This window comes from Lontra canadensis, unplaced genomic scaffold (genome assembly GCF_010015895.1).
Source record: "Lontra canadensis isolate GAN:19392208 unplaced genomic scaffold, GSC_riverotter_1.0 scaffold128, whole genome shotgun sequence".
In the NCBI taxonomy this organism is placed as follows: domain Eukaryota; kingdom Metazoa; phylum Chordata; class Mammalia; order Carnivora; family Mustelidae; genus Lontra; species Lontra canadensis.
In genome coordinates, this window is record NW_022631122.1 from 4,245,008 (window position 1) to 4,264,874 (window position 19,867).

At 45.4% G+C, this 19,867-nt stretch overlaps 1 protein-coding gene across 1 annotated transcript in view; it reads left to right on the forward strand.

Moving 5' to 3' along the window:
- Positions 1-1,753: 1,753 nt before the first annotated feature.
- Positions 1,754-19,867, forward strand: part of AGBL1 (ATP/GTP binding protein like 1) — a gene marked incomplete at its 3' end in the record, with an annotated part of 181,941 nt that continues 163,827 nt past the window's right edge. The window contains exon 1 of the mRNA XM_032842369.1: positions 1,754-1,927. Coding sequence (XP_032698260.1) covers positions 1,877-1,927 — 51 coding nt within the window. The remainder of the gene's footprint in view (positions 1,928-19,867) is intronic.

Here is a 19,867-nt window from a genome sequence, read left to right on the forward strand (position 1 = left end):
CAGTGGGTTAAAGCCTCTGCCTTCCACTCAGGTCATGATCTCAGGGTCCTGGGATCGAGTCCCGCTTCAGGCTCTCCACTCAGCAGGGAGCCTGCTTCCTTCCCTCTCTGCCTACTTGTGATCTCGTCTGTCAAATAAATACATAAAATATTAAAAAAAAAAGATAATCACTAGGGACCTACGAGGATCTTAGATCCTGTGCCCTGAAAAGCTCTACCCCTCACAGAAAAGGGAAATCCTCAGGAGTCTTTATTCCTTCCCTCCTGTCATTGCAAGGAGTAGGAAGTGCAAGGAGACAAGAGGGGCTCAACAGAACCCCTCCCCAAGTAAACATGAGATGTTATAATCAGTTCCTGGCCTGACCAGTCTTCACATTTAAAGCCATTAAGAGTGGAAGTTTCTGGAAGGCAGGGACCACATGAATTTGTCCTTGAATAGGAGGGCTCAGACAGGCCTGGCATTGAGGAGGGAATGACTTAGTTGCTACTGACTCCTGACTCAGGACCTTGGGACATGGAGGGCAAGGGGGATCAAGAAATGCAAATTCTCATTCCTCTGTCACCCCAACATGCTCAGGCAGCTGCCAGCTGGATGCCTTGACGCTCACGAGTATTCCCCCAAACTCTGCACCGGGGTGTTGGCCACAAGCCAAGTCCCTTCTGTGTAGCTGTGTTCTTGGGCGGTCATGAACCTCAGTGAGCTCACTCTCCGATTTCACACACTGAAGTTGTGCTGTGAGTCTGCTGGGCCCCCGCTGTGAGATTAAAAATGGTCAGACATCACACACACAGGCTGCTCCTGGCGATGTAATCAATTCAGTTAAAACAGGGGCCTCCCAGACTTTAGTCCCCCAGTAATTTTGTTCATCAGCTGTGCATCCTCTGGGGGATCTTGTGAAAATACAGATTCTGATGCCGGAGCTCTGTTGGGGGCTGGAGGTTATCCACCAAGCTCCCCGGGGAGGCCCCCCAACCACGCTCCGAAAGCCGGCCCCTAAAGGACACCTCGGTGCTAACATGGAGAAGAGGATTAGGTGACCAGTTAGCCAGTCAAACTCTTCTGACACGTGCAAGTGGAAGGCCCAGAAAGAGGTCATGGATCCTGCCCTGGTCTCGAGGAGACTCAGCCCAGGCCACCTCAAGGAGCTCCATGACCTGGATCACGTGTTTGCAGCAGCAAGAGGCCGGGTGGTGTCACGGTGAGTGCCCAGCTTCAGGGCCAGCTTGCCTCTCTGCGAGCTGTTCCCCACACCTCGCTTTGGTCATTTGTGAAACAAAGATGCAGCACTAACAGTACGGCCCCCCTTGGGAGCCGGTGAAATTTAGCAGGTTACGCAAGGGACCCTGCTGGGAGAAGATGTCCTGTGCTTATTTGCCTCTCGGCCAGCATTGCAGTCCCTGAGCCTGGGACCTCAGGGGGCCTGGGCTTCAGTGCCCTGCCCGCACAGTTGTGCAAGCACTCTTGGGTCTCCTGTTACCCGGGAGCCGGCAACAGACCAAAATAAAGGGAGGGGACGAGCGGGGAGGGCCGAGCGAGCCTCTGCAGGGAGTCTGACCAGGTCAGCTGGGAATGCCTGTCAGCCATCCAGGGTGGCTCCTGCGTGGGCCTGGAGGTGGGTGAGTGACTCACGCTAGTGCCCTCTCCACCCCCCATGCCCAAATGCTCAGCCCTCCCCGGCCCGGGGCTCACCTAATCCCCACAGTGGGAGTCGGGGGGCCTTTGCACCCGAGCCGACTTCACAGGCAGCACCATGTGCAGCTGAGCAACCGTGCAGCCGTCTCCCGCGAGGTGGGCAGCGAGGTCAGCCTGGCAGCCGCTGCCTCCCTCTAGCCCCGATCTGGCCACAGGCAGCCGCTGCCCCGGGACCCAGCGAGGGATGGCCGACCAGGAAGCCAGTGGGCTGCAGGTCCTGCTGCGCACGCTTCAGGTAGGAAGAGGTGGAGGGGAGTGCGGCCCGGCAGACTGGGGCTCTGCTGGCCAGCCTGCCTCAGGGCTGTGCTCCCGCCGTCCCCTCTGGCACCGGTGGCCAGTTTGCTAACCAGGGACAGCAGAGCCCGGGAGCTAGCAGCAGCTCTCACCTTGAGGCTGACCTAAGTGATGCTGTGGTCTTTAAATATTAACAACGACCATGTCAGTGAGTGTGTCTGCTTAAATTATTGAACCGGGTGGGATGAGAGGCTTGGGCTGAAGGATCCGGGTTTGCCAGAGGTGGGAAAGATGGAGAAAATGTCTGTATGGCAAATGAAGACCCAGCAGGAGCCCTGCCAGCAACGCCTAGAACAGCCTAGAACAAAAAGGGAGCAGGGGAGAGGACTCTTGTGGGCTTCTCCTGCTCCATGGCGAAGGCAGGGGCCCCAGAGGGGGGTCTGCAGCAAAACTGCCTAGGATGCATGCGAAGCCTGCGTCTTCCCAGGTGGGATGTGGCCAGAAGGGATCGGAATCACCGGGGACAGGGGCCTGGGAATCTGTCTCCTTCTGGGGGATCCTGTTCATTGCTGATTTGGAGAATTCTTGTCCTAGAACCGTAGTCTGTAAACTTGCCTGTGTGCTAGAATCATCTGCAGGGTGTTAAAAAATGATGGCATCTGGTACCCACTTGGCCAAATTTGGATTTGATTAGTCTGGGGAGCGACCTGAGCCCCGGAAGCTTGAAAACTCCCTCAGGGGACTCCACACGCAGCTAAGGCCCAGAACCTTCGCTTTAAGGCTCCGGTAGATGCTCGCACTTAACCCGGGGCAGGGGATGCCCCATGGGGGCTGAAGAGGTCTTTTGCTACAGCATTCTAGACCTGAAGTCCATGGACGGACCTCACAAGGGGACGGGCTTCAGGGGCCCTGGGACCCCATTCCCTGATTCAGAAGGTAAATGTTTTGTACCGACGTTCCTCTTACCCTCCTATGAAAAGCTGTCTTAATTTTCCTCTGATCCTTAAGGAAATCTGTATCCTTAAAATTTGATGTACCAATACGGGGCGCCTGGGTGGCTCAGTGGGTTAAGCCTCTGCCTTGGGCTCGGGTCATGATCCCAGGGTCCTGGGGTTGAGCCCCATATCGGGCTCTCTGCTCAGCGGGGAGCCTGCTTCCCTGCTTTCTCTGCCTGCCTCTCTGCCTACTTGTGATCTGTCTCTCTGTGTCAAATAAATAAATAAAATCTTTAAAAAAAATTTAAGTACCAATAAATTCCACTTTCCAGGGAACAAAGAAACCGAGTCTGGGAAATAAAACAGCTTCCCCAAAGGTCATGAAACTACTTGATAGAGAAACTGGGACGCCCACCAAAGAATTCCCATATCGGGTAGACTTAGTGTCTCTTGACCCCTTCTCTCTGACGTATAAAAGGCAAGAATGCGTCTGGGCTAGAAGGGTTGGGGGTGGGAGTGGACCTCAAAATAAATTTGCATTTGGGCAGGTTCAATCTCCGTATTCCCACCAGTGGGGATTTGTAATTGATATTTAGAATGATTGCTCCAGGGCAACGCAAGATTCTCAATCATCAAAGAAAGATTTAATTATGTTCAATATACCCTACTTAGTTCCCAATTAACCAGAACATTAAAATAACCGGAACACGCTTCCCCTGCGCGCCTCACTGATCAGAATCTAGCGGCTGAATTGATTTGGGTTCCTGGCCCAGCCCTCTCCAAGTGCCTCCACCAGCCCTGTTCCCAACTTGCCAGTGGATGTCAGAGGTCTGACATACTTTAACAAAAGAGAACCAGCAGCAGATACTCTGTGGAATGACATTTCGCTATGGGTTTGACGCTCAGGAGATGCTGGGTTCCTGAGAAATGTTTTGCCAAAATTCTTCCCACGGGGGAATCCCAAAGCTCTTACTAACTCAAGGCCGTCCCTCCTTCCTTGTGCACAAATGTGATAGGCTTTGTATTGCTTCTCAGACCTCTGAGGAAGACAGTGGTTACACGTGGGCAGAATGTGAATGGTGAGCTCCTTGTGTCTTTCAGGAGCACCCCAGAACATTGCCGAGGGAAAGGAGAGAGAGAGAGAGAAGGCGTACAGACAAGGCAAGCACAAGGCTGACAGATGTCCCCATGGTAGGAGAGTAGAAATCCTCACCCAAGAATATCACCACTTCTGCCTCTTTGGGACACAATAACAAAATAAAAGGGGTCATGAAGAAATAATCCATTTCCGCATATTACCTTTCATTGTGCAAACAGGAAAGGGGGAAATGATTTTTCCCACCTCAGTTGAAATGCAGGTTACCTCTGTCCTGAAAGTCTGAGAATCAGATTTTCACCCAGATGTTTTCCAAGTCCCCGACTCACAGCTTGGGTTTGAGGCAGAAAATCAGATTGTGTCTCGGGGGCCTGGGTGAGGGAGAGGCAGCCCTCAGAGCAGGTGTGAGAGACAGAGAGAACGGGCTCCCGTCCCCATTTCTGGCACTTACCAGCTGTATGTCCTTCGGCAATTCCCTCAACCTCTCAGCCTTCGTTTCTGTGTCTGTAAAAGGGGGACAATAACAACGTTCCTCAGGGCCTTGTGCGAGGATTAAGAGAATCCATTTGACAGGGGTTTACAAGCGATAAATGGGAACGACTGTTGAACAGTCAACTGTTCGAACGACTGTCCTTTTTATGATTTCCCTGGTCGAGAGCACACTGGAGAAGCTGGGAATGCTTGCCTCCCCTGTTCATCAACTTGCCCTGCTCTGCTTCCTGGGTGAACTCCAACATTCTCGGAAAAAAAGGAAGGTGTCTCAGTCTGTCCTGCTCTCGTCTCTCCGTGGGGTTTGAGCTAATGGGGAAGATGGGGAGCTGCCAGGGTAGCAGGAAGTGGGCTCCACGCCAGCTCCGATGCCGCGAGTCCTCACCCGCCCGCGTCCCACAACGTGCCAATTAACTCCCTTATCAACACATGAAAAATGTATAATTATTCGGTCAGCTTTGGTGTGCTCTGAGCCGCGATGGGGACACAGTTTTCTGTTTGCATTCGTACTTTATTATTTTATGTTCTAGCTGCTCACGCTGAAACCAAAGTCTGCGTCTTTGCCAAAATGTGCATCGTGAACTCCTTTTTTCTCGACCTGGACTCCAGGAACCTTATCTATTATGGATTGAGAGTCAGACTGTAGGATGTGAAGCTTCCTGCCTCGATTTAGCGTTAAGCTTAGATAGTAGAAAACCCAGACGGGACAACTTCTCTTTCTCCCTTGGCCTTCTTCCTCCAAGGATTTGCAAGATAGTAACAGGTGATTTCAGCCCCTGGGCTGAGAAGAGGGGATGAGTGAAAAAAATGGTGATTGATATGTTTCATTCACAATGCTTAGGGGTTTTGTTTCTAAAACATCTGCTTGAAAATTTCCTTTCTAGAATTCTCCATGGAGGATGTGGGAATATCCATGTATTGTACATCCATAGGGCCAGGTGGAGTGGAAACTAAGCCTTCCCCCTCGACGTAAACAGAAAAGTTTGGACAAATCAAAAGGACTTTAGGTAGAAAGCACCATGTAGACTTCTAGAGATCACAGAAATTCTCTCTTGGGGGTTCTGAGATGGAGGGATTTGCAGAGCCCTTTTTCAGCCTCAACACAAACGGGAAAAGAAACTGAAGTCTGTTTTAATTTCAAGCATCAGTAGAAGCAAAGAAAAAGAAAATCCCATAAGGACAAGTGCCAAATGAGAAAGGGACAGAGTTGGCAAGAGTTAGCCCCTGTCAGTGTCTGAGGAGTGAGTTGGTGCCAGTCAAACTGGAGAATGAAGGGGATGGAGGCGTGGAGGCGGATGCTGAACTAGAAGTGGGGAGAAGCCTTTATTTGGTGCTTTGTTTTTCCAGGACCTGTTGCTGTCACTGTTCCTTAAGTTCTTCGGAATTAGAGATCGGAACAAAACGAACATCTATTAAGGGTCCTCTCTATGCCAAGTTTTTCGCTCATGACTTAACACCTCTCTCTGCCACCTGTGAGGGAGGTGTGGTTTTTCTATCCTATAGATGAGACCACTGACCCCCAAGGGTTCATGACAGAAACCTAGAAGATCTCTAGAGGAAGGATAGGAAGTGGACCTTGTCAATCCGAAGTCCTTCCAGTGGTCTGTGGTTCTTACATGACCTAGGGAATGTCCACTCATTCTTTATTTTGAGGGCACTAACTTGGCCTGATAGAACCTGAAGATTGAGGGGATGTGGGTTCTGAATGAAAGAGGGAAGCTTATTTAGAACTAAAACCTTCCATATCTTATTTGTTATGTGGATAAATAACTCTTGATAAGGGAAGGTAACACTTTTGATTTGGGTCAATTAGATATTTTCAACATCCATCCCTCTGTCCATCTCTCGACCCATCTGTCCATCCATCCTTCCATATGTTCATCCCTCCATCCCTCCCTTCACCCATCCATCCATCCATCCATCCACCCATCCACCCTTCCACCCATCCATAGCTTCTATGTGCTCAAAGAGATCCGAGGAGACTCTTTGGTAGGATGATGTATTGAGAAGGTCTTTGCCTCTTGGCTCAGCCATTCAAAACTTTTGTGACCCAGGACAAACTACTAAACTTTTCTTTACTGAAATTTTTTTTATCTGTGAAACGAGAATTGTAGTACTGACTCATGGGCTTATTATAGGTTTAGATAAAAATGCATGTAAAATATGAGCATGGTGGTATGCACCCAATAACTAACAATTACTGTAATTAAGCACAGTCCCTGGTCTCATGAAAATGTAGTGTTCACGTGTAAAGGTAGGGGCATGAGAAGGTTTGTAGAGCAAGTCTGCATGTGATGAATGTGATGGTAAATGTAAATATCAAAATCAAATTCTACGGAAGTTGGGAGAAGAAACTCCTCCTGGCTGGAGGTTCAGAGAAGGCCTCAGAAAATGGGTCAGATTTCAGCAGGGAAAGGGGTGGTTCCCACATTAGGGAGAGTACGCAGTGATCTTCCTCATGTCAGGAGAGTGTGGAGAGGTTTCAGGACTTGCCATGGCACTAAGTTTGAGTAAAACTGGGAGTTTATGAAGGGGAAGAAAGGAAATAGAAATGGAAGTTTGCCTAAATGTTGGAAAATCTTGAGTACAAGCTTCAGATCTAACCAGGTCCTTGGGAATGGCTTCCTGTCCCTAAATCCAGGTGGTGGGGGCCACAGGCGAGTCAGCCAAGGCAACAGTTTTAAAGAAATTTGGACGGGGGGGTGGGTCTTTTGACATGATCACATCCCTGTTTTTCTTGTCAGGTAATGTGACGTGTTCCCCATAACCGCCCCATCTCTGACCTGCCTTCTGTTCCTCGTCTTATTCCTACCCCTGCCTCCAGCCCTAACCTGCAGACCTTTCCTTTTGCTTTATTCAACCCTACACCTCACCCCAAACTGAGTCCCTCCCCATTCCGAATCCCACCTCAGGGGGAAAGCCTGGGATGAACAGAGGCTCAGGGATTGAGCCTGTTTTAAACATTTTCTCTTTTTCTTTCTTTCTTTTTTTTTATTTGGAAGAAACAAATTATTTGAGAAGCAGCATTCAAATGTTCTTGTGTCAAAGTGGCTCTGATAACATGGCTATACTCAAAGACCAGCGTTGAGTTGAAAAGTCCTATCCTCTATGCAATACTGATTGGAAGGGCACCTGCACCCAGATGTTCATAGCAGCATTATCAACAATAGTCAAATTATGGAAAGAGCCCCAAAGTCCATCAACTGATGAATGGATAGAGAAGATGTGGTTTATATAACTGCAGTGGAATATTATGCAGCCTTCAAAAGAAGGAAATGTTGCCATTTGCAAGGACATGGATAGAGCTGTAGTGTATTATGCCAAGTGAAAGAGGTCAGTCAGAGAAACACAAATACCATATGATTTCACTCATATGTGGAATTTAAGTAACAAAACAGATGAGCATAGGGGAAGGAAAAATAAAAGAAAGGGAAGCAAACCATAAGAGACTCTTAACTATAGAGGACAAGGTGAGGGTTGATGGAGGGAGGCAGGTGGGGGGTGGGCTAGATGGGCGATGGGGACGAAGGAGGGCACTTGGTGTAATGAACACTGCAGGTATGAAGTGTTGAATCACTAAATTCTACTCCTGAAACCAATATTCCATGATATGTTAACTAACTAGAATTTAAATAAAAACTCGAAACTAACAAACAAAACAAGTGGGGTAGTTTAAATTAAGGTCACACAGAAACGAAATGTTTCTGATTAAAAAAAAAAAATCCGCATTACTGGTAACATGTTGAAGCAAATGGCTAACTTAGAGACCCATGCCTACAGTAGGAATCTGTAACCTGGCAACATTTACTCCACAATTTACTGCTACTAAAACTGGAACCTCTTTTTAAAAGAAATTTGTGGTAAAGTATTTGTTGCGTGAAATTCACCATTTTAATAATTTTAAGTGTAGAGATCAGTGGCGTTAAACAATTTCACATTGTCGAGCGACCATCACCACCATCCATCTCCAGAACTTTTTCAAGTCCCCAAACTGAAACCTGGTGCCCATTAAACACTGATTTCCCTCTCCCCCTCCCCCTGCCCTTGGCCATCACCCTTCTACTTTCTGTCTCTGAATTCGAGGGTTCCAGGTTCTCCATTTGAATGGAAATCGCACAGTACTTGTCCTTTGTGTCTGGTTTACTTCACCTAGCGTGATGTTTCCACATGGACGCATTCTTACAAAAGACATTCTTACAAAAGTCTCAGTCTGAGCCCTGGGAACTGGGGAAGTATGGAACCCAGGAGTGGAATCTGGTCTGTGTTACCAATTACTGAGTCTGTGAGAGTGGCACGGGCAGCTCTGAGTCAGGGTGGGGGTGGGGGGGTCTCTTCATCTTTCAGAAATGGGCACAGAGAAATGCATCTTCTCGGGGGTGACCTCCAGATCCTTTTTGCTAAATCTGAAATGAAGGAAGTTGAGGGTCTGTAGGATCTGTACTTTTCCACTGAGCGAATAGTACTTCAAAGTGATAGATCTCCAAACCAGGCTGTCATGGGTGTGTAGGATGAGGCAGAGATTAATAATAGAAGAGCTTCTGGGAACGAGAGAATAAGGGGAATGAAGGACATGGAAACAAACAGCATCATGGGGAGTATGTACTCAGTACATATTTTTTCTTTCCTTCCCTGCCCCCTCCCTCTCCCTCCCTTCTTTCTTCCCTCCCCACTTTCTTTCCTTTTTTAAATAAATTTTTGCAAACTGAATCCATCCCTATTACTAGGACCCAGATGGAGTATCAGGGAACTCTCAGCATCCCAGAACACCCCCTTCCCTCCCTTCCGTCACTGTTCTCGCAGTGTAGACGCTAGCTAGCAGCTAGCCAGGTAGCCTGGTTTCTACACCACACATGAGCCCTGCGCACTCGGTACTTATATCAGTGGAACCCTGCTGCCAGCCTGCTTTGTGTCTCGCTCGTCTGACTCAGCCCTGTGAGCTTCCTCTATGTGGCTGCCTGTAGTTGGAGATCATTCCCGTTCTCCCTGCTGCAGACCATTACTTGTTGTAGGAATATACCACGATTCATTTGTCCTTTCTAGAGACGATGGTATTGGGGATAGTTTCCTTTTTTGGATTCTAACAAACATTGCTGCTGGGAACATTCTAGTACGTGTTTTTGTGAGCATCGGTGCGCATGTTGGGGGTGACTTGAGATGTTTTGCGGGGAGGGAACTTGTCAGCTTCATGTTCTGTGGGTTTGGCTCCCCCTGTGTGATCCCTCTCACGGTACTCGTTCAAATAATAACTAACTTCTATTGAACAGTTGGGAGCCACGCAAATGCATCCTTCAAATGCATTTTCTCATTTAATCCTTGCAGCAACCCCAAGAGGCAGGCAGTATCCTTATCCTCATTTTAAAGCACCGAAACATTGGAGAGCTTGACAAGTTTCCCTCTGTCACAAAGTGAGAGGGTGGCATCGCTGGGATTTGAGTGAGGGACTCTGACATCAGTGGTCTTGCTTGGTGTCAATCGCCAGCTATATTGACTCTCTGAGGGCAAGGAAGGGCATCGAGAAGATTCTGAACAGGTGTGCCTGCTGGGAAAATGAAAGACCTCCTCCCCTCGCCTGGCACTGGGCATCCCTGGGGAGGATAGCGACAGTCCCCACAAGGCTGGAAAGACTGGCCAAGAGGATGAAGAACGAGTGCCTAGAGCTGAAGTCAGCAAATCCGGTCAAGGGCCAGGGAACAAATTTTTGAGGCTTTGTGGGCCACAGGGTCTCTGTCACAACTTCTTAATCTTGCCGCTGCTGCAGCTGTAGATGGTATGGAAGTGAATGGGCACGACTGTGTTCTAGGAAATCTTTATGTGCAAAAGCGGGCAAGGGGCTGGGTTTGGCCGGTGGACAGTGGTTTGCCGACCCCTGGTCTGGAGGCCTTTCTGTCACAAGCCTGGTATGTCAGTGGCCGCAAAATGCCGCAAAATGCCACGGGGGACCTCCCCTCCTCTTCCCTGGGTGTCCCGCTCCGCCCCCAGGCTGCCCTTCTTGCCAAGGCAGCAGATGGAACGATGCTCTGGATGTCAGGGTCCCTCTGGGGGTGAGTCTTACAGAACCTGACGTGCCCAGTTCAGAAGCCGTGTCCCGAGTCCTTTCTGCTGCTGTCGCCTTCTCTGCTCTAGGGATTGGTGGAGGCAGTGACTGTGTCCGTCAACCCTCTGGGCGTGGGCTTCCAAGGTCATTACCGCAGCATTCGTCAGCCTCACAGGTGGCTGTTCTGTCGGTGTTGCTTGCATCCCACAGCCCTACCGGCTCAGGATATGGTCAAGCCTGCACTTCTCAAACTAGGTTCTATCAAACACCAATTTCCCAGTTTCCCAGGATCCCAACAGGCGTTCCCCTTGCAGAGGGTCTTAGGGACAGATGGTTTTGAAATGTCGTGATCAATTTACTAGAGGTCTTTACTGAAAGATCATTAATCTTAAAATCTTTTCAAGTCTTTGTGTCTTTACGCTCTCAGTTTAAATGTCTGTTTTTCAAAGAGCTATCAGGTCACTAAGTCCCCTCTCTGTGGTTTGACTCTCTACATGGAACTTCTATTCTCTGGGGTGCCTGGGTGGCTCAGTTGGTTAAGCGTCTGCTTTCAGCTGGGGTTATGGTCCCAGGGTTTTGGGATCCAGTCCTGCATTGGGCTCTCTGCTTAGAGAGGAGCCTGCTTCACCTTCTGCCTGCCCCTCCCTCTGCTTGGGCTCTCTCTCTCTCTCTCTGACAAATAAATAAAATCTTTAGGGGGAAAAAAGAGCTTATATTCCCTTGATAATAATATTCTTTGTGTCTTCCCTTCCTTCTTCCATCAGGGTAGGAATCTCATGTGTCTTGTTCACTCCTTGTCTCTACTACCTAAATCACTGTCTAAATCATAGTAGGTGCTCAATAAATATTTGTTAATCAAATAATAAATGGTACATGGTATGTTAAGTTGGGGATTTGATATATAACATTTTCAAACTGTCTTGGGGACAGGATAATTTTTATGGCAAAATCTCACTCGTATCTCACAGGACATTAGAGAGACATGGAACACATTTGGGAAACGACAGTCATAGGCCAATGCTATGTTAAATCACTGTGAGTCTGTGAAGGTCGAATTTCCCCTGGTCTGGAAACAACCTCTGGCATGCTGAAACTATTCTGATCTGAGTGGCTGCAAAGGTCACTCCTTGGGAGACCTAGAGTCATTCCTCTGTTCGGTGAATTCTACTAGCTGATGACTCCACCGCCTGTCTGCTGGTCTGGAGTAGATATGAATTCTGGTCCTTAATAAGGAGAAAGAATATAAGAAGCAGACACGGAGGTTTAGTAGAAGTTTCTTCTGGAGGTCAAGAGAGCCATTCTGCTTCTGATCAGGATGCCAGGTGGTGATAAGGACGGCATTAGTCTCAGGTTTCAGATGAAAGGCAAGGTCAGATTTCACAGTTGGGGTATCTGATGAAACTTTCCCTCAGGGACTGGGGAGAAGGCAGCATCTGCAATAAATGTCAGTAATGAATTCTCTCCCTATCCTGCCAGAAAAAAAAAAAAAAACAAACAAACCCAAGTGGTGTTAACATCTCTAATCTCTGGATCCCACCGATCAGTACAGTTCAGTGCCCTGCATTTCTGAATACTAATTATCCTTATCCCGTCCCTCTAAAGACTCAAATTAATGCAAGTAGTTCCTATGACAATGAGGATATCTTTCACTTTTCATAATAGAAAGAGGTTATGAGCAAATCCCCTTTTCTCCTTGACTTTCACTATTAAATCATAAAATATATATTATACATCCTCATATATACTGGTATATATCATACATACATATCTATCTATCTATATATCTATATCTATATATCTATATATAAATATGTAATGTTCTAAAGAAAAAAGATTCCCCAGGGGTGCCTGGGTGGCTCAGTTGGTTAAGCAACAGCCTTTGGCTCAGGTCATGATCCCAGAGTCCCGGGATGGAGTCCCGCCTCAGGCTCCCAGCTCCACAGGAAGTCTGCTTCTCCTGCCGACCTTCTCCCCTCTCATGCTCTCTCTCACTGTCTCTCCCTCAAATAAATAAAATCTTAAAAAAAAAAAAAAAGATTCCCAAATGACAAGCTAAAATTTTGGACTGAGGAAGAAATAAAGATGATGATAATATTTGAAGAAAAATGGGTATGAAAATTGAAGGAGTGTTTTTTGCTGCAAGCTGCTCCCACATTTGCTGAGCTCTTACTATAGGCCAGGAATTATTCCAAGCACTTTACATGTATTTTTTTCAGCAAACCTCACAAGACTCCTAGTGGGGTACAATTATTATCCTCATTTTACAGACGAGGAACACAAGGTGCTTGCTCCCTGTAAGTGGCAGAATCAGGATTCAAACCCAGGCACAGCCGGGCTCCAGACTGCTATTAATTAACCACTGTTACTTAATCAGGTACAGCATCTCTTCTCCTTTGATCTGTCCTTGTTACCACTAAACATTTTTTTTCCTGATTGAAGAGGTATTACAAGAGGGATGGAGTTGAAGGGTATTAAGAGGTATAAACTTCCAGTTATAAAATAAGCTTAAGTCATGGAGATGAAAGGTACAGCATAGGGAATAGAATCCATGATAGTGTAATAATGTTGTATGGTGACAGATGGTCAGTCACTGAATGTCCAGAGCATTGGGTAATGTATAGAATGACTGAATCACTATGTTTTAGACCTGAAACTTATGTAACACTGTGTATCAACCATGCTTAAATAATAACAAATGAAAAAAGTAATATAGGCTCATTCTTTTTTTTTTTAAAGATTTTATTTATTTATTTGACACAGAGAGAGAGAGATCACAAGTGGGCAGAAAGAGAGGGGGGGAAGCAGGCTCCCCGCCGAGCAGAGAGCCCGATGCGGGGCTCGATCCCAGGACCCTGAGATCATGACCTGAGCCGAAGGCAGCAGCTTAACCCACTGAGCCACCCAGGCACCCATTAGGCTCTTTCTTATAAACATTTAATAAACACATAGATATAAATTATAGGGAGTAACCCCCCCCATCAAGTCCTGCTCTAAAAGATAACCCCGCAAGGGTCTGCCCTCTATTTTTTTAGATGGTTATATACATGAGGCAATATGTATGTTTCTACAACTATGTAACTATGTCTGTATCATTTTAACACACTGTTGTTCAGTTTGCTTTTCCTACACGTCAGTATAGCTGAGCATCTTTCAAGCCAACCCATAATAGACCCAGCTCAATATTTTGTGGTAATTATATAGTAGTTTAGTATATGGATGTGCCATAATATAAATAAAGAGAAGTGCATTTTCTTCTAGGGTTTCACTTGAATTTGACTCTATGTTTTTTTCTTTTTTGATATTAGATATGTTACGTTTCAATAGTCAACTTCACCAAACTCTTCTTTCATGGGTGATTATTATTACCGTTTTTGCAGGCCCTGTTATATTGGTTTCAGGTGTACGATAGAGTGATTCAACACATCATGACAAGTGCTCTCGTTAATTTTCATGGATTATTTTTGTCCACGAGACATTTCTCCCCCATGGTCTCACTTTTACACCTAATGATGTTTCAATTTAACCCTGTTCCCTTTTCTTTTTCTTAAGTGTTCCTGCTTTCAAAGAGCTGCCCTTCCAATCCCACACTTCACCAGTATGTGGCAAAACAGTTAAATTTATGTTTTTCACATTTCTTTCCTGGAAGATCCCAGTTCTGTAGCATCCAATAGAGTTCTGCTTCATAATATTTGGAAGCTTTACATTTGACATAAATGTTTCTTTAAGATGAATGCAAAAAGGTTTCTTGGCTGGGTTTCAGGAGGCCAGAGTTGATTTTGGATGCTGCCACTGATTTTCTGTTTGACTTGAATCCCCTGGGCCAGCATCCTCTATGTTTTGATGGTTTTCAGACTTCAGTGCTAGGAGATTTTCCCAGCAATATCATCTGCTTCCTTGCTATATTATGACTCTCTTGTTATGGTTCATTCATTTATTAAACAACTCTCTTGTGCCAGAGCCTGTACTAGGTAATGGGTGGCGAGATTCTCAGAATATTATCAACCAGGCACTATCCTGTTGAAAGTCTTCCAAATGCTAACGACTAATGTCAGGAAGAATGAGATCCAGAATGCTGTGGTCACACCTGTCCCCCTCTGCTCCATGGACCATTCTATCCTGTGGTGACTGGCAGAGAACACATTGTTAGCATCACTCCAAGTCTCTGGAGGGAGATCAGAAGACTCAACGGCTGTAATATGTTCAGCTATGCCTATGCACCTTTGTTAATTCATATGTAGTCTTTTTTTTTTTAAAACTAAAGGGCAGTGATTCTCAATCTTTCTTTCTTTTTTTTTTTTTTTTAATTCCTGGAAGCAGGGTATCACAGTTCACTTTTTTATGGCATTGAGATCTAAAAACACTTTCCCCAGATAAATGCATGAACAAACTTTTGCAAATAATTTCAAGTTTCACTTTTCGGAAGTCTTTATTTGGGTCTGTTTCATGGCATGGAGCTCTCCAAAGTCGGGACAGTAGAGGCAAGTTCTGATTGCCCAAGGGAAACCCACAACTCTGTCCAATTAAGTCATTTCCCACATGTCTCCAAACTGGGCATAATATTCTTTTTTTTTTTTTTAAAGATTTTTATTCATTTATTTGAGAGAGAAAGAGAGCACAAGCAGGGGGAGGGACAGTGAGAGAGGGAGAGATAGAGAGAGAAGCAGACTCTTCAAGTGGAGAGCTCATTATGGGGCTTGGTTCCAGGACCCTGAGATCATGACCTGAGCCAAAGTCACACACTCAACCAACTGAGTCACCCAGGCACACCTGGGCACAATGTCCTTACTTCCAAATCATGACTTAGTCCTACATCTTTCATTCCTGATCTATACTTGTGAAAATCATAAATAGCTTTGCTGGATCAACTGAAATGTTACTTTCCCTCAAAAAAAAAAAACAAAAAAAACACCCAAAAAACACCCAAAACCAAAAACCAAAAAAAAAAACACCCTTCTCTGATAACCCAAATAGATAGCTCTCCCTCCTCTGAACCTGCAAGCCTCTGTACTTCTCAAATCATCTGTTCTTTGCTTTTTTATAAATATTGGTATTCTTGATGTTCTTTGTCTATTCAATAAACTTTTATTAGGCATTGGGAATCGCAAAATAAATATGACCTGGTCGTTGTCCTCCCAGAACACACAGCATGAAGAGGAATCAGATATACATTTGAGAATCTCCTGAAAGTTGCAGACCCTCTCCCTAGATAAGCCTGTGTATACATTTTAACCAAGCACGTAAATCTTAGAGGATTTGCCTACAGTTTAAATAAGAATCTATGCCATGTGATTGCTTGGGTCGACCTAGGAACAAGTGATTATAAGGCATTATTAAAAGTGAAGAGATGACAACATACCCCGTATATTTCTGGAAGAAGGGGAATCTCAAACAATCTCTGACCTTCCATGAACTTCTCCTCCTAAGGAATAGATTAGATAATTCAGAACAACCCTTGCACTGGACCCAGTTAAAAAGTGTGGATAAAATGGGAATACTTTTTCTAAAGAGCATTAATATTCTAATAAGGTAATGAACACTTAATGTATTGAGGTCAGGAGAGGTGGGCAACTCAGAGAGATGAGCAAAATTGTGGCTCTTCTGTCTTGGGAGTCATTTACTGTTTTGGAAGGTGTGGTTGGAAAGACTGAGTTGTGTATATATTCTGCAGCTCTGCACACCTAGAACAACAAGAGTTAAGACATAGGACTTGCCGAGAATGGGGACCCTGGCCAACTACTCCTTGCTTTTGAGCTAATACCCAAAGCTCTGCTTCCTAAAAATAAAAGTTAACTAGACATAATCTAATTTTCACGTTGAGCCATTCTTCACCTTATCTTGGTGGCCCAGAAATATCTTCAGAATTAAACAGGTGGTCTCAGATTTCTAGAGCCCCTGTATGGCTGGAAGTACCAATTAAAATCTCATTAGTGGAAGAAAGTGTCACACGAGGTCTTGCTTCAGTTCTACCAATAGTTTGAAAACTAGGCACAAGGGAAATAAATCAGTATAAGTAAATACCAGCAGAAATAACACGACAGAGTTAGACCCACCAGGGCTCCAGAAACTGGAATTACCAGACCCAGAATGTAAGGGAGCTTTGGTTACTATATCCAGAGAGAGTAAGGGCAAGTGTAAAAAATTTGGCAGTGAACTATAATCCATCGAAAGTGATATGGAAGATTTGAAAAGGCACTAAGTGGAAATTCTTGAACTGAAAAATAATAATTTCGATTACAAAATGAAGAACTCAATGGGGGAGGGGGGTTCAACTGCAGATGAGACTTGGGTAAAGAAAGAAGTGAAAATCAGGTCATCAGCAATTACCCAGAACGTAGCACAAAAGGTCGAAAGAATTGAACATGCAGAAGGGCAGGTAGGAGCCAAGTGAGAAGGTCTAGCTTACATTTAGTTGAAGTCCTGGCAGGGTAGGACAGAATGGGGCAGTGGTCTTTAAAGGGAGCGTGATAGAGAGTCCCCAACTGTCAAGATGCTCTCCATTCCTTGAAAACAGACACAGTGCCTGACTCAAGTCTGTGTTCCCCAAAAAACTAGAAGTATTTGATTGTTTGTTGAGTTTGTCAGGTGAGGAAACTTCCTTATGTTGTATTTCATTTTATATTTTCAGAATTACGTCGGAAGTTCTTTTAAAATAGTATATCTTTAAAACAATATTAGGAAATCACTGTCTGATGTAGATAAACATTGAAATAACCAAATCTCTGTATTTGCAATTGCCACTTCAAAATGTAGAGCTTAATCTACAGCTGACGTTGTGTTTGAAGTTGCAGTTCTCGTTTGAGGTCCGATGATTCATTTCTGATCAAAAAATCCCCTCAAACTCGTTTATGTTATCTATTCTACTCCATTTGGTTTCTTTGCTATTTAAGCTTTATAGCAGACTTTGGCAATGAGTTATAAATTCTAATCTGGTCACAACTAATTCAAGTATTCTATTTACTTGCCTTTACACTATTCCCTTTAATGATATGGTATTCTGATAAGTAACTTTATGTTTTCCTTTAAAATAGGAAATATGATGTTTTATAAGCTCCCTGGGAAATAGATTTGAAGACAGAGATCTTGCAGGAGGTTTCCTGGAGCGTGACTGCGGTCCACACGTGGGGGGAGACAAGGAAGCAGGATCGGACAGAGGGACAAGTTCAATCCCCATTGTAGTCACAGCAAAAGTTCCAGCTGATCTGTCAGGGAGTTCTGGAACTCGGAAGGTCCTTTAGAAATTGTCCTGTTGTTTAGCGTGTCGGTGAGCCTTTATGCCTCTGCCCCAGCACTGGGGACCCACTGTTGGACACAGGCTGTTTCTAGATATGGGACATGTCCTTAGAGACTCTCTATCTTATCTCAATTCCCAGAGGGGGATGCATGAGAGGGGCCAATGAGTAAGGTTCCCTCTGGGTGGGGGTGGCGGAGAGGTGTGCCTCAGTCCTGAGGGGGAGACCCAGGAGGCCCACCAGCATCATCCATGATGCATGATGACTGATAAGACAGGGCATCAGGAGACCTAAGCTTGAATCCTACCTTTGCTGCTAAACAACTGTGTGATCTGGACAAAGGATAGAACTCTCCAAGTCACGGTTCCTCATTTTTAAAATAAGGAGCAGGGACATCTGGGTGGCTCAGTCAGTTAAGCGTTTGCCTTCGGCTCTAGTCATGATCCCGGGGTCCTGGGATCGAGTCCCACATCAGGATCTCTGCTCAGCGGGGAGCCTGCTTCCCTTTCCCTCTCTCTGCCTCTCTGCTACTTGTAATCTCTGTCTCTCTCCATCAAATAAATAAATAAAGTCTTTAAAAAATTATAATAAAATAAAATAAGGAGTAGATGGGGCACATGGGTGGCTCAGTCATAGGGTGTCTGCCTTCCGCTCAGGTCATGATCCCAGGGTGCTGGGATCGAGCCCCGAATCAGACTGCCTGCTCAGCAGGGAGCCTACTTCTCCCTCTCCCACTCCTCTTGCTTGTGTTCTCTCTTTTTTGCTGAGTCTCTCTTTGTCAAACAAATAAATAAAATCTTGAAAAAAATAAAATAAGGAGTAGGAAAGAGGTCAGTTTTTCCTCCACTCTAGTTATTTGCGTGTGCCGGATCCATGCTTATTTTTTTCATACATTTAGATCTGCAGTACTGTTACTCAACACTATTGTTTACGTAACATGGTTTCTTTCCAGTAAATGTATTCATTTTGCCTTCACTGCAGGTGGCACTTTACATGCAACCATAAATATAGCAGTAGCTCTTAGCACAAATAGGAAGTGGTCGCAAAAATAAATTTAATTATAAATAACACAATGCCATCAAAGTCAATGAAACACTGTCACCTGTGGACTCTCTCAGCCTGAGACCTGTCTTTTCCAAAAAGACCAGCAGCTGTTGGAGAGGGATTGGAAATACATTAACAACTAAGACTTTAAGAGACATTTCCCAAAATAAGAATATACACTTTATGGAGAAGAAACATTTTTCTCCATGTGATTCAGTGATATTTAATGCTACGTTTTCCTGTGGCACCAAATCCAGGTCATACAGTCTCAGTAGGAGGTTTCTGACCTTTTCAGAGAATCCTGGATTAGGTAGTCTGTCGGGTAAAAGCATCTTATCCCATGATTCTCTCTTTGCATGACAGGAGTGTTGGGGAGAACACATGTATGAGTTATCATTTTTTTTTAAGGTCATACATTTATTAGACTGAGTACTGGCTTCAAGAGGCAGGAACTAAATTTATCCGTTAGGGTGCCTAATATTATGAGCACACCTTATCTGAGACGTAGCCACGGTGATAAGCAATGAGAAACTAGTGCTTCAGTCCTTCCAGTCTTCCTGGAAAAAGAAGCCTTTCATAGAAGGTAGACACCCTCTCCTTGAGCAGCCCAGCACAGCCCTACCTTGTGCCCCAGCGTCCCCTCCTCAAGAGGGGTCAACCCCAAGTAGCAGCTGTAGGATGCTCTTATCCTGAGAACATTAATTTCTCGTTCAGATGCCTTTTTCCAACTGACCAAGGGCTCGCCAATTTATCCTGGGACATTGAGGCTTTCACAGGAGGAGCCTAGAAAATTCTCCTTCCTGTGATCTTTCTGGAAGAAAGAGCCCACACTGAGCTGCCCCAACCTGCCGTCCTGCTTTCAGACTTCTCTCATCTCTGCACATGTTGGTCACACTCAGGAGTGTAACTTTGAGTTTCCTCTAGAATTTCAGATGTTGGGCACTGGAGGGCTCTGTCAGCTAAGCCTCTGCCTTCAGCTCAGGTCATGATCCCAGGGTCCTGGGATCGAGTCCCTATTCAGGTTTCCTGCCCAGAGATCCTGCTTCTCCCTCTGCTCCTCCCACTGCTCATGCTCTCTCTCTCAAATAAATAAATAAATAAATAAATAAAATCT